Source organism: Astatotilapia calliptera, chromosome 22 (genome assembly GCF_964374335.1).
Source record: "Astatotilapia calliptera chromosome 22, fAstCal68.1, whole genome shotgun sequence".
NCBI lineage: Eukaryota > Metazoa > Chordata > Actinopteri > Cichliformes > Cichlidae > Astatotilapia > Astatotilapia calliptera.
In genome coordinates this window covers 25,415,982-25,429,925 of record NC_137442.1, presented here as the reverse complement: position 1 = coordinate 25,429,925, position 13,944 = coordinate 25,415,982, and the positions used below count along the sequence as shown (strand labels likewise).

Below are 13,944 nucleotides of genomic sequence, written 5' to 3'. Positions count from 1 at the left end.
GAAATATTAAATGCATTCAAGTGGCACAGCTGACCAAATAGCAACGAAGGAAGTGGGATTTAATTCAATTTTATTCATGCAGCGCCAAATCACAACAACAGTTGCTTCAAGGCGCTTTATATTGTAAGGTAGAGCCTACAATAATACATACAGAGAAAAACCCAACAATCATATGACCCCCCTATGAGCAAGCACTTTGGCGACAGTGGGAAAGAAAAACTCCCTTTTAACAGGAAGAAACCTCCGGCAGAACCAGGCTCAGGGAGGGGCGGGGCCATCTGCTGCGACTGGTTGAGGTGAGAGAAGGAAGACTTTTATGACTAATATGTAATTATTTAAAGCACACAGGATACAGTGAAATGAATATTGGTACTGATGACATATTTATTTCCTCCTGGGTCTTTGACACTGCGAGTGACCTCTTTCATATTGAACACTGATGATGTAAGCTTTCATCTGGTGCAGCTTTGCATATTTTACAAACCTTTCCACTTTGCTAATGCAAAAATATCAATTCAAACATGGTATTAAATGTGTGAGAAAAACTGCAGCAATTTTCTAATCTCTCTGTTACAGGGTCACACCATTAATACAGCTTCTATTTGTGACTTGTGGCTTAAATGCAGCTAACTCTCAGTGTCTTTATATATGTCTGGCAGTACAACTTCTGGACAGGACAGGTTAAAAATAAATAAATAAATGTATATAGGTCTACATTTAAAATCTTCATCTTTTAAACAGTGGATGGTGTCTTTAAAGAGATTTTTCATCTGCACTGGCAAAAAAAAAGCAAAGTAAAGAAGTTAAATGTCAAGAACAGCTATTGCTTTTAACAGAAACCCCTCAAAGAATCTTGGAATTGTGATTGTTTTTCACTTATTTGACAGCAAATAACCAATAATCCATATTTCATGGAGATGTAAGCATACTGTAAACTGTAGCTGCTTTGAAACATTGCTCAAGTACAGCTTCAACGTCCTCTCCATTTCAGACCCGCCACTCATGTTTCTCCTAATTAGTCTATTTGTGAGAAAAGGACGTCTGCGTTCCTCTTGTGCAGTTCAATTGTTCACTTTAACCTTATTTAACAGCCTTATTGACGCTATGTTATCTCAGCAGGTAAGAAGAGCCCCGGCGCTCTAAGTCGTCCACCAGCATCGGAAAAATCAGCCTCATTAATAAAACTGTTAACCCATAACAGCTGATCCATAGCAATCAACCGATTTGCACCTGCATGATCAATGAGGCGGGTTAATACTGCGTGGTTAGAGAAGCAGAGAGGGTGGGGGGAGAGAGACAGTAGGTGGATGGTGAGGATGTCTCACTTCAAGATCGGTCAACTGTTAAATGAGCAAAACCAAAGATTCTCATTTGTGCTTCCGCCCACTTTTTAAGCAGCCACTGACATCTAACACATATGTGGGTGTGCACAAACACTCACACCTACGCATGCCTGGCCAAACGGCCCCCACTCACACTCACACACACACATGCACGTGTGCACACACACACACATGCATTATGAATGTCCTCGATTTTCCTACATGGATACTGTAGAACTTCTCAACATTTAAATAGCAGTTTGAGGCTTTACTTCAGATCAGAATGATTCAATGTCGTGTGCAATGTTCACAGATACGTTCACGATTAAACACACGCACACACACACACACACACATATAACGCAGTGTCACTGGATGTCAAACAGGCAGCTCTTGACGTGGAGTTTTATGATAAGCTAACAAACAATAAAAGTGAAGCTCTCCGTTGTATCACTGTAACGAGCACGCTTGCGCACGGCTCTCAAACATTCAGAGGGATACACAGGATGCACACTCAAGGCAAATCACGCACACGCAGACACACACTCTGAGGGCGCTGAGCAGGGAGTATAAAAGGGGCATCCTTCCCACTCAGCGCAGAAGTGCTCTCACTCTCACACACTCCTATAACGCGCTGAAGATCTTTCTCAAGGTAAGCTTTATTTGCTTTGTGGCAGGTGATTTGAGGCTTTTATGAGGATTGTTAAACTAAGAATTTCCTTCTTTTTTTATTATTCTTTTGTTTTCTTTATAATCATTTCAAAATTCAAACACAGAGTCTTTTCTAAAACAGACAAAAAGTGAGGTACAGAGGATAAAATCTGATATTTTTGTGCTAAGCTTTAATTCTTTGAAAGCTACACATGCTCCCTCCTTATTTATACAATTTGATTAATATGATTTGACACGAATTCATAAAACAAATTCCAGAGACGTTTCCCAAAATCAAAATGGACATTTTTGTCTGCAATAAAAATCAAGTCACTTCCACCTGGTGAAGCTGCATTCATGATATCTACCCTCAGTTATCTAATGTGGCCAGAGTGTGTTGCGCGCGGGTGACTGTGTTAATATGTTAATATGCTGCCCTCATTAATGTGTTGAGTCAGAGTAATTTTCAGTTGTGAAGGAGCGCTTGTCTGGCAGATGGTCCAAGCTGTTGTTTCTCACTCTGGACTGCATCTCTGATTCCTTCTCATTAAACTTCTGTTTGCTCCTCTCCCACCGCTCTCAGATGAATGCTGGGCTGTGTGTGTGTGTCGTGCTGGCAGTCCTGTGTGCGAGCTGTTTGGGGCTCCCCTTCTCCTCCCAGCCATTAGACGAGGGCCAGCGCCCCATCTCTGCTCTCTCTGAAGGTAAAAGTTGCGACACGTTTCTCGCCATCACAGTGAGTTTTTGTGCCTGACTCGTGCTTTTCTTGCCTGTTTTGAGCAGCTCTCCTTGAGGCTGACACCCACACCTTGGGAGATCTCCACCTCCGACACAGGCGCTCTGCCCCCCAGCTGAAAGCTCTTCCTCTGGCTGAGGAGGATGCAGACTCCCGGGCCAATCTCAGTGAGCTGCTCGCTAGACTCATCTCCTCCAGGAAAGGTGTGTTAGTGAATGTGAGGAATGTGGATTTAGGTGGCATCCTTTCCATGCCTGCAGCCTTAAATGATATATGTGTTTAGAGAAGTGTCTGTGTGCATGTGAGTGTGAAACGAAAAACATCTGGCAACAGTAGTATTTGGAGCGCAGTGCTTTTTCCTGCCTTCCCCCTCCCCTCAGTCATGCTAATTACGGGAATTAGTGCACAACCAGCTTTGTAAAATGAATTAGTGGCTCTGAAAAGCTCTTGTGGTTTGAAAGAGCACGTATTAGTGTGTAGAGCCTTCCGGCCACTTGCCTCATACCATCTTATTTCACTTTTGTTTTCCCCCTATCTGACTTCACATCACTTTTTTTTCTTTTTTTTGCTAAGGAAACAAACCCTCGACCCTGTCGTAGATTATAACGTCCAGCACTCACATCTCTTGGACAGCTGACCGGACAGGGGAAAACACACACACGCACAGACACACTGTCAGAATCAGACTTTTCCACTTGGCGTCCAGATACTGAAACTGACTTCTTGCGTGTCTCTTTGTAGGACAGTTTGTACAGACTGAAACATTTTGCAGAGCTACAGATGGACAGTGAAATCTTTTATTTTGGCATCAGTGGCTTTAGTGAGAAATCTGGATTTTGTTTTTACCCCGTTCTTTAGCTCATTTTTTCAGCTTAAATAAAACACAAATATGTATTTGAGTTACAGCCGTACTTTTACTTTGCTGTTGTGTAATATCGATTATAAAAGTTCCCCAGACTCAGAAAGCGTTGGGCCAGACAGTGAACACTCTAAAATGTCAGAGGGCGCCGTGAAACTCATATGTAATGCCTCGGGGAATGTGTGTTTCTGTGCGATTGTGGGTGTCTGTGCTCATGTGCATGCTGTTCACTTGCATGTTTTGGTGTGGGAGGTGTCGTTATCGAGTCTTTCTGCAGCCAATCTTCTCAGCACGCCAGGGAGTTGAAACGCAGTGTGTATGCATGTGCATGCCGCCGTGTGCGTGTGTGTGTGTGTGTTGTGTGGGAGGATGTGGGTGGAAAAAAACTCCATCTCTGTGAGCGTCCAATTGATTACCAAACGGAGAGCAGTTCTGCTCCAGTTCACTTGGAACAGAAATCAAAAGATCGGAAGCAGACGTGTTCTACAAGATCTGTGTGTGTGTGTGTGTGTGTGTGTGTGTGTGTGCGCGCGTGTGTGCGGTCATTTCTCTGCAAAGCACACACAAATTTCTGCACACATGCACTGATACAGCGATCATGACACACAGGAAGGGAGGCTAATGGCACGCTGTCAGGCTAGACTTCAGCCGTGTCTTTAGTGTGTGTGTGTGTGTGTGTGTGTGTGAGAGAGAGAGAGAGAGAGAGAGAGAGAAAGAGAAATAATGACGATGTGAGCTCAGAATCACTACCGGGCAATTACAATGCCCAAAAGACACCCAGTTTACCGCAAAGCGCTCACAAAATGAAGCGAAGATGAGAACATTTTTTCAAAGCCCAGCTCACCAGCCAAATATCCTCAGTGCGGAGAGCCAGTTTTCGAATATTGTGCGCACTTTTTCTTCTAGAAGGCACAAATAAAGAATTAAATTAAGCTGTAAGCTGGTAATGAACACAGCTAACTGCCAAAGTGCCCTTAAGTGCACAAAATGTGCCTTAAAAAGTTGGAAAAGAGATGCAAATTTAGATATTCAAAAGATAAATCCCTGAAAATGAGCTTTTGTGCAGAGTCTATAAACTGCTTGGTTTATGAGAGCACTTATTTGCTCAGCGTTTCCCACATTTTTAAATTTCCTGCATGTGCTAAAAACCTCTCTGCCCTGCTCAAGCTTCTCGCGGAATTAAAAGTCTGATTCATGTCTCTTACTTTGAAAATCAGAGCGTCTCTATGCAAAATAAGAAATCAAAAGTAAGATTTCACCGCAGAGAAGTTCTCAGCTTCTCTCATGCTCTCCTCACTCAGAGGAATACTAATTTCACTCATGCTCTTTTTCTCTCCTCCACCCACGCTTTTTTCCCTCCTCCCCTCCAAGGTTCTGTGCGCAGAAACTCCACGGCAAACAGCAAAGGCGTCGGACCGAGTGCCAACCACCGGATAGCAGACAGGGACTACTTAGGCTGGATGGATTTCGGCCGCCGCAGTGCAGAGGAGTATGAGTACTCCTCATAAGGGGAAGTCATGGCTCACACGACCACCACCATATGGGCACAAGATAAAAAGAAGAAAAAAAAAAACCCTGCGCAAGCTGTCTCACAACAAGAGTCTATTTATGATGTATTTGTTGTACATTTGTTTGTAAAACTGTAATAATGCAATATACATACAGTATGCCAAATTTTGCAGAAAAGCTCTCACTGTCCAACTTTCTTCGTTTTTTGGATTTCTCTGGTTTCTTTATCATTCAAAGTGGAAAGGAGTCGGATGGTGTCAGGGCTTGTGGAAAGTAACCAAATAAAGATTTAAACTATCGCTCTGCAGAAGTATTCTTCCAATGCACGCTGCTTAAAGTAGATGCATTCACATTCAACTGCTGTTACGTAACATGCGTGCCGAAGAACCAGATTATCTGAAACACTTAATTTCTAGTGCAATCATACTCTTTTATATAGCAAGGAGCCGAAATGACAACATAAGCATGGACAAATACTCAGTACATATTTACTTTGGTGACAGTTTGTGAGAGTAGACGGCTTGTAAATCAAAGGTGGCAGATAAAACATCCCAGTCAGGGTTAGGGTCTACTTTATTTAAGTGTTTCTACATCTAGGATTAACAGTTAAAAGGCACATTTGAACCCAGGATCTTCTTGCTGTGAGGCAACAGTGCATACTACTGCACCATTTAATTACTTAATTTGCCTAAATAAAGTAACCTATTGCCTCATTTAAATAAAGTTATATGTTGTAACTGCTATCATTTATTTTGAGTCCCGGTGATTAAAGTAATAAAACCACTGGCTGTATATAAAAAATGGAAGTTGCCCTCTGGTTTGTTGACTCACATTTCTAAAACCTTAACATTTTGGCTGCTGCAGTTTATTTTGAAGTCAGAAGTTGCTATGTTTAGATTAGCAAGTTATCATCATCAGTTAACGCTAGCTACTTTAAATATCAACATCTATAAACTCTACATGTGCAACACAGAGACTACTGCTAACTGATGTTCTTCAAAAGGCACAAACACCTCAAGAAATTATGGTGTGCTCCAATTCAGTGACCAGTCTTTGTGGAGTGAAACATTGCAGGCACTGATTTGCCACAGCTGCCTCTTAATCTATATATCCTTGCCTGTCAGTCCACAGTTTTAATAAGACATCACTCTCTGTGTATTATAAAGGAGAAAACTATCCATAGAGATCCTGATCGCTTTGAACATGTTAATGTGATACTTGAAGGTTGGAGTCTAACGCTGCAGTCTGTGGGGAAAGACTGGTTTTTCACATTAGTCTCAAGTGTTCTTTAAAGGAAGTGGGGATTTGAGCTTTTCCATTTTGAAAGAGCCAAAGGTTGATAGTTGAATAAAACTCAAACTTAATACACTATTCCAAAGTAAGCAAGCTCTGCTTGCATGTTAGTTTAGAGTTTAAGATAAATCAACTCAGAAAAATGTGATCATGAAAGGTTTTATTTATTTACTGTAGAAAGCTAAAAGTAGTTAAATGAACAACAACATTACATATCAGTTGACAGAGATGTCCAACACACTGCACGGCTAGTGCAAACACTATTTTTATTAACATTTGGACATCAACTCAAAAGCAAATCTTTAATCTCAGAGTCCGAGAAAATCTCAGAGTCGTCTTGGTCATGGTCACTAACTAAACTTTATCCCTGCTCATGGCCAGAACTTTGGAAACCACATGATACATTCACTACAATTAAAGTTTAAAGGCACAGTGTGTAAAATGTCACCACTAGATGCTTGTAGATTGTAGACTGCATTCTCCTGAATTCAGTTTTCTCACCCCTCCCATTTTAAATCCATAATTCTAGCTATGGCGGTCACTGTAAGACAAACAACTGTGGCTGTAGTGATTGTAGACTGTTAGTCTGCTGTTTACCTCAGCTGACATTATTTACTCTGGAGGAGTCTGATATGAGTCGATGAGTCAGTGAAGTTCACTTCTGTTCAACTACAGCAATAAAGAGGTGAATTTTTGAGGATATCCTGAACTTCTCTGTCAGTAAATGCTGTTGTTTTCGCTACTGTTAGCATCTGTTAGCATCTTTTAGCTGCCTTTAGTGAAACTGTCGTTATTGGACCTAATATTGTTGAACTTGGATGCTTAGAGAATAAACTCTCATACAATATAAGAATGTAATCAAACTGCCTATCAGAGGGAAAGTGTTATTTTTAGCACACTCGAGCCTGACATTAGCTTCCTTAATGTTAGCTGTTGTTGTTGTTTAGCTGGCTTCCTGTCAGTTCATGTATGAAGCGCCTTGAGGCGACTTATGTTGTGATTTGGCGCTATATAAATAAAATTGAATTGAATTGAATGTCAGGACAACATGGTGGCTTCCATTAACTGGCGCCTTCTCCTTTGCATTTTTAATGGATTCTAAGTTTATGAGAACACGTCAATGTGTTGTAATACATAATTATGTTATATCTGTCAGTACAATACTCTTTTTTTCTGTCAAATAACCTTAAAAATGACTGACTGCAACTTTAAATTGCCATTGTAAAGCGCTTTGGGAGCCTTGAAAAGCGCTATATAAATCCAATCCATTATTATTATTATTAAATGCTGCATATGTGAAATAACATTTAAGAAAATCTTTATGTAAGGTTAAAAAGCAACATTACAATTATTCTTTTCAGTTGTCAGTGTGTAATTGTATATATTTAGAAAAACGAGTTATTAAAATATTAAATGAAAGTAGGTATGCAAAATGTACATGAGCCCGAGCATAAGAAAGCAAAGTTTAAATATTAGCATAAACTGAGCTAAAAGCACTAATTTGTTGCAAGCAAGCTGTTTATTTTCATTTATAGTGCATTTTTAGTGAAGCTGAACCTTCAGGATGAAGTACCGAAAGTGAGTCCCTTGGAGCTAGTGATAGAGAAAGACAATTACTATCTGATTCTGCCTAAAGAATAAAGATACAGACCACAACTGGACTGTAGCCATGGCCTTGGTGTGACGGGTGGAGTAAATCAAAGCTGGGAGTCTGGGGTCTGTCATTCCCTCCAACACTGAATTACCATTTCTGATCTCAGTATCTGCAAACATTGGCTCATCTCTTTTACTAATATATGCTTTTATCATCTGACTTTTCTCCTCACTGTACTGCTCTCTACTTTTCTTCTTTTTCATACACATGATGAAACTGTGTGAATAAAGGCCCGCTGCAGTGAAGTTGCTTGCACTTGCAAGAATATTATAACACTAATCCACTGTAAGCAAGTACAACTAAATGGTAAGAAACTACTGCTAATTGCATAAATTATATATGCAATACAGCATATATAGCGTACACTTCACTCAGACTTGATGTCCCCTAATAAATCAAATATAATTGTTGACTGGAGCCCATGCTCACCATTTCTGGTCCTTGGGAGAATGTGTAGCTAATTTGATAACTAAGATATGTTAGCAGGTGATAGCAGTAGATGACTGGTTTGCAGCCACATGTTTTCAGGAAAAAAAAACTTTCACTAAGCGGCCAGCTGGAACTACTGCAGCTCCTTTAGTGGCCATTTGAAGCTGGCTTAAAAATGAGCCGATCCCCAGAGACTGTTAAATGTTAAAATACACAGCTTTACAAGCTTTACAGCATGTTTACACCCTCATACAAAAACAATATTGGTCTCTATTGATGGTTTCTCCCTGGTGATTTTGTAAAATAACTACTCCTCCTGATTACTGGGAGATGGCAAAATGACTGCTTTGGTTAGCATCATTCTGACATAGGCAGCTTTAGCGTCAGCTGACAGCTGTGTACTTGCTGTTACCTTCACTAACTGGATGTTTCCACCATGTTTGTAGTGTTAGTGCCTTTTAGAGCATTTTAATTGAATTAAATTAAATAACATAGTCTCCTGTGTAGTTCAGACCATTGTTTGTCATCCAGATTGGACTTCGATGTCTATCTGAAAAATATGCATTACCTGACTGGTTGTGAGTTGTTGTTAACAATAACAGAAATTGCTGAGGGCCCATAGGTCTAGAGACCAGTCAGTGACTCACTGGTAACTAGGCAGACGTTTTTATTCTGCAACAGGTTGGCAAGTGGTTGGCAGAGGTTGCTGGCAGACTCTAATGTGAAACTGGTCGCAAAGAGGTATGTGGTGCTGTACCAAAACCTCCTTGCATTTGCTTTTGTCACAAGCAGGTTGCCGCAGTCAGTAATAGCATGCGTGCAAGATGCCAACCTGACTGCAAACACTTGCCAACTACTTGCAAAGCTGCACTGAATCTGTAAAAAGTATAGCGCCAATTGAAAACAGAGAACGTTCGCCTTCAAAGTAAAAGTTGCATATTTTGGAATTTGTTGGTCACAGCGACAAGACATGACACTTTTTTTGTTTCACTTCTCATTTGCACTGCACTCTTTCAAGTTTCACTACAGTTTGGTGGACAGTGATTATTTATTAGTATTTTGTTAAAAAATCTATAACATCAATCTTATGTTAAAGGGAAAGAGAAGTGCGTTGCAAGCATTGTATAATCACGCGAACACAGAGGTCATCCTACGCAGAAGATTCAATTCAATTTTATTTATATAGCGCCAAATCACAACAAAACTGGGAAGGAAAAACTCCCTTTTAACAGGAAGAAACCTCCGGCAGAACCAGGCTCAGGGAGGGGCGGGGCCATCTGCTGCGACCGGTTGGGGTGAGAAAAGGAAGACAGGATAATAAAAAAAAACCTTGCAGGGACATGAAGAATTATGGGTAATGATGTTGTCTTTAGAATATGATGAATGTAAAGGAGAAAACGTCTAAGGCTGACATAAAGGGACAACTTGGAGCAGCACAAAGGAGATGAAAGTCTGAGAGCGTATCATTTAGGGAGCCAGCTGGAGAAAGTTCAAAAATATCTTCAAAAGAACAGCAAGATCGTTATGAGCTTTAACGTCTATGCTAAATATTGAAATGGCTTGAAGCGTCTGGGGGAAACTGGTATCAATTGAATTATTAAAGCAGGTCTGAATCTAAATCCTAATAATTGCTTTTGACTCTACTTGAGAGGCAGGAAAGGCTTTTGTGGAGTCTGGTATATTTTGGCGTGCTGTGAAAACAATGTAGGCAAAGAGAAAAGCTGATTTGATAGCTCGGCACTGACAGTTAGTCATATTGTTTACTCCAGTCTACTTGACATTTTGGCTCTTTTCTTTGAAATGATCTTGAAAACAATACCAGTGGTTACAAAGGGTTATAAAGTTGAGCCTGTAGAAAGTATTAGCAGACACAATAGCCACAGTGGTGGTGAATTATAATGAATGATGCCCATTATGCTGCTCCTGGCTGTGTGTGTTAAGTGAAAGATGTGTCTTTGTGAGTGAGAGGTGGAGAGGGCGATCGATGAACAAAGCAGGTTTGGTGAATTATTCAGAGAAGTGGGCTGGGAAACCCTGGGGGGAAAAGTTTGGTTTTGCTGTGCCTGTGTATGTGTGTGTTTTGGGCATTAAAGCCACTGGCTTGGACTGAGGTCGCACATGAAGCAAAAACCTACAGAGCCTTGAGATTCACAGCAATCCATGGGAATCGATTCAGCCTTCTGTTTAAAGAGCTGAGGCCAGAAAGGCTACAGAGCTAAAAAGGCTTAGGAAAGGTTTAAAGGCTTCAGTGGAACGAGCTGTAAATGTCTCCATTTGTATCGTGCACATCTGTATGTGTGTGTGGTTTCAGAACTGTCAGTGCAGGAATAAAAAAGGTCAAAGCCTACCATAAGCCTACCATATCCTATGTTAGGCAATTTGACCACTCCTGTATGGACAAGATTTTGTTTATGGGCAAAGCCACGCAGTGATGAAAGGAACAGGCGTGAGGCTTTAATGAAGTTCCAGCCACGTTGATGAGCAGATGGTCTGAGCTCTTCCTGAAACTGGCTGAATATGCTGCGTTTCATTCTGTTCTATCCATCTCCAAAACTTTCCTTCCTTTGACTTCAGATCTGTCATTTGAAACACATTTCAGAGGCGTCTAAAAGAAAAGGGCTTGTGGCAAAATAGGGAGTCTTTAATGCCTCTGATGTTTGGAGTTGAACTCCAAAATGCTCCGATTCCAAGCTTACATAACGCAGATTCATCTAACAGCACCACCACCTGACAGTGCAGCAAAGACGCTGATCATAAAATGGGATAGCTACGCATTTTGAACTGTTAGAAAGATGTCTTAGTGTTGCTGCATAGAATACATATGGCAGGGGCCAGTTAGCTAATAGGACTCATTAAGTAGTTCCTGTAATGCTTGTTATTTTAGCATACTTTTGTTATTAATGGTTGCAATTTTAATTTATAATTATAAAGAAAGTTGAATACAATATATATAAATGGCTCAGCTGGTAAATTTCCCAGTACGAGAGGCTCAGTTTTGTAACTAAAATAGGAAAAAGATAGCTCTTGTGTTTTATTTAGCTTGGTAGCTATTGCTACCCAGTGATCATGGTTCAAGCAGTGACAGTTAAAAAGAACGAAGGACTGTAGGAAGGAATATTAATACAATAGAAGTTCAATCAGATCCTCCAGAGCAGTACACCTTAAACAGGCCATCACAAATGAACTCAAAGTGATAAATAACCATTCATGCACACTTTCACACCTTTGGGCAATTTACAGCCACCAGTAACACTAACATGGATATCTTTGGACCAGTGTTGGGAAGGTTACTTTTAGAATGTATTCCACTACAGATTACAGAACACATGCTCCAAAATGTATTTTTACTGTATTCCGTTACGTTACTCAATGAGAGTAACGTATTCTGAATATGTTACTATATAAAATAATAATAAAGCCTGAAATAATTATAGCTTGTATTCATTTTCCTGCTAAAAGCATGTCTGTTAATGACTTTATTGCAGTTTATATTCACACATGTCTTTAATATCTTCGTAGACTCATCAGCCACCTTTTAATGCTTATAACCGACATGTTAAATCAGCCAATCACGTGGCAGCAACTACATGCAACATTTAGGCATGTAGACATGGTCAAGCTGACCTGTTGAAGTTTGACGTGACCATCAGAATGGGGAAGAAAGGTGATTTAAGGGAGTTTGAACATGACATGGTTGTTGCTGCTCAGAATCTGATCTACTGGGAGTTTCCCACACAACAATCCCTGGAGTTCACAGAGAACGGTCTGAAAAAGAGAAAATGCCCAGTGAGCCATTGCTCTCTAGTGAAAAGGCCTAGTTGATGCCGGAGGTCAGAGGATAATGGCCAGACTACTTGGAGCTAATAGGAAGGCATCTGTAACTCATATAATCACTGGTTACAAACCAAGTTATGCAGAAGAGCATCCTTGAGTTCACAACACGTCAAACCTTCATCATCTACACGAGCAGAAGACCACACTTAATGTCACAGAACAGGAAACTGAGGAAACTCATTAAAACTGGACAACAAGAGATTGGAAATATGTCATCTGGTCTTATGAGCCTCGATTTCTGCTGCAACATTCGGATGACAGGATCAGAATTTGGCAGCAACATAAAGCATGGATCCATCCAATGGTGGGGGGGATATCTTCTTGGCACACTTTAGGTCCATTAGTATCAATTAAGTATTGTTTAAACGTCACAGCCTACGCGAGTCCATGTTCATCCCTTTATGACCACAGTGTACGCATCTTCTGATAGCTGCTTTCAGCAGGATACAGCTCCATGTCTCAAAACCTCAAATCATCTCAGACTGTTTTCTTCAACATGACCGGATGTTTACTGCACTTAAATGGTTTCTATGGTCACCAAATCTCAGGCAAGTACCTAAGGAGACACATTTAGGATGTGGTGGAAGAGGTGATTCCCATCACGGATGTGCAGCAGACAAATCTGCAGCAATTGTGTGATGCTACTGAATCAAAAATTCAGAGGGATGTTTCCCATCAATAAGTAATCTTTTCACTCACTGTAGTGCACATCTTTGCAATCAGGAAAAGCTACTAATCCCATTTCTCGAGAATATCATCCTGTTTGTTTTAGGTGCTTTTCCCCCACTCATCTGCACAAATCAGGTCCAGACACTCATTCTTCCACATTCGAGTGGGAAAAAGGAAACATGCACAGGAAAAAAATCTTTTTATTTAGGTGTTTGACTTTCAAGAGGAACTACTGCGAGGGGCTTGAATGTCAGCACTTGAACCGGTTAACAACCAATCATAGCCCAGCATTTATAAAGACCACCAAGCAGTCTGCAATCCAGGGGCTAAGCGAAGACATTACAGAGAAACAATGTTGTATGGTAAATTTTAAAAAACAAACAAATACCCCAAGCCTTTAATAAACACTAAATCCTGTGAGAGTAGTCTGGGTGTCAGTTATTGAATAAAAATGATGCTTCCAGACATCCTGTCCACTGTCACCTAAAATGAGCTCGTCTGGTATATGACAGGTACCAAAGCTCATCTGTTGGGGCTGTGTCATTACATCCAACAAAAATAAGGTTATGAAATAAGATTATCAAAATGCTTCTGTAAGATGACAAATATCTGACATGAGCGACGTCACTGGCATTTGAAACCAGTTTATTTTTTCTAATTAGACTCGCCGCCTGCCACTGTGACATTTTTTGGTTATTGCTCACCTCTCATTCACCTGTGGCCAGCCTAAGTTTAATAAGCAGCCTTCGTCATATCCCCTCCACGAGATCCAGATGGTGAATGGGTAATGGATGATGACTGTAGACAGACAGATGAACGCAATACACATCCTCGCCGTCGCGTGTCGAGTTATTTGTGAGCACCATCTGCTGGAGGAGGCCAAGTAATCATTTCCTGCGTGTGTGGCTTTTCTTTACGTCGTTATTACCCCCTCTTCAATTCTGAGTCATGCTTTAAAACTCCATCACACAGAAAGGGAAAAGAAATC

At 40.7% G+C, this 13,944-nt stretch overlaps 1 protein-coding gene across 1 annotated transcript; it reads left to right on the top strand.

Annotated features, from left to right (window-relative positions):
• Positions 1 to 1,840: 1,840 nt before the first annotated feature.
• On the top strand, positions 1,841 to 5,376 carry LOC113014608 (cholecystokinin-like). Its single transcript, XM_026156265.2, has 4 exons — positions 1,841 to 1,974; positions 2,557 to 2,677; positions 2,757 to 2,912; positions 4,940 to 5,376. Exons 2-4 carry the CDS (start codon positions 2,557 to 2,559, stop codon positions 5,074 to 5,076), a joined length of 414 nt encoding a protein of 137 aa, XP_026012050.1. The 5' UTR covers positions 1,841 to 1,974; the 3' UTR covers positions 5,077 to 5,376.
• The last annotated feature ends 8,568 nt before the right edge of the window (positions 5,377 to 13,944 follow it).

What these genes read in the sequence shown, in the direction of transcription:
- LOC113014608 (XM_026156265.2), top strand. Translation starts at nt 2,557, where the DNA reads ATGAATGCTGGGCTGTGTGTGTGTGTCGTGCTGGCAGTCCTGTGTGCG. An exon ending in CATCTCTGCTCTCTCTGAAG is followed by an intron (nt 2,678 to 2,756) that starts GTAAAAGTTGCG and finishes TGTTTTGAGCAG; the next exon opens with CTCTCCTTGAGGCTGACACC. An exon ending in ACTCATCTCCTCCAGGAAAG is followed by an intron (nt 2,913 to 4,939) that starts GTGTGTTAGTGA and finishes CTCCCCTCCAAG; the next exon opens with GTTCTGTGCGCAGAAACTCC.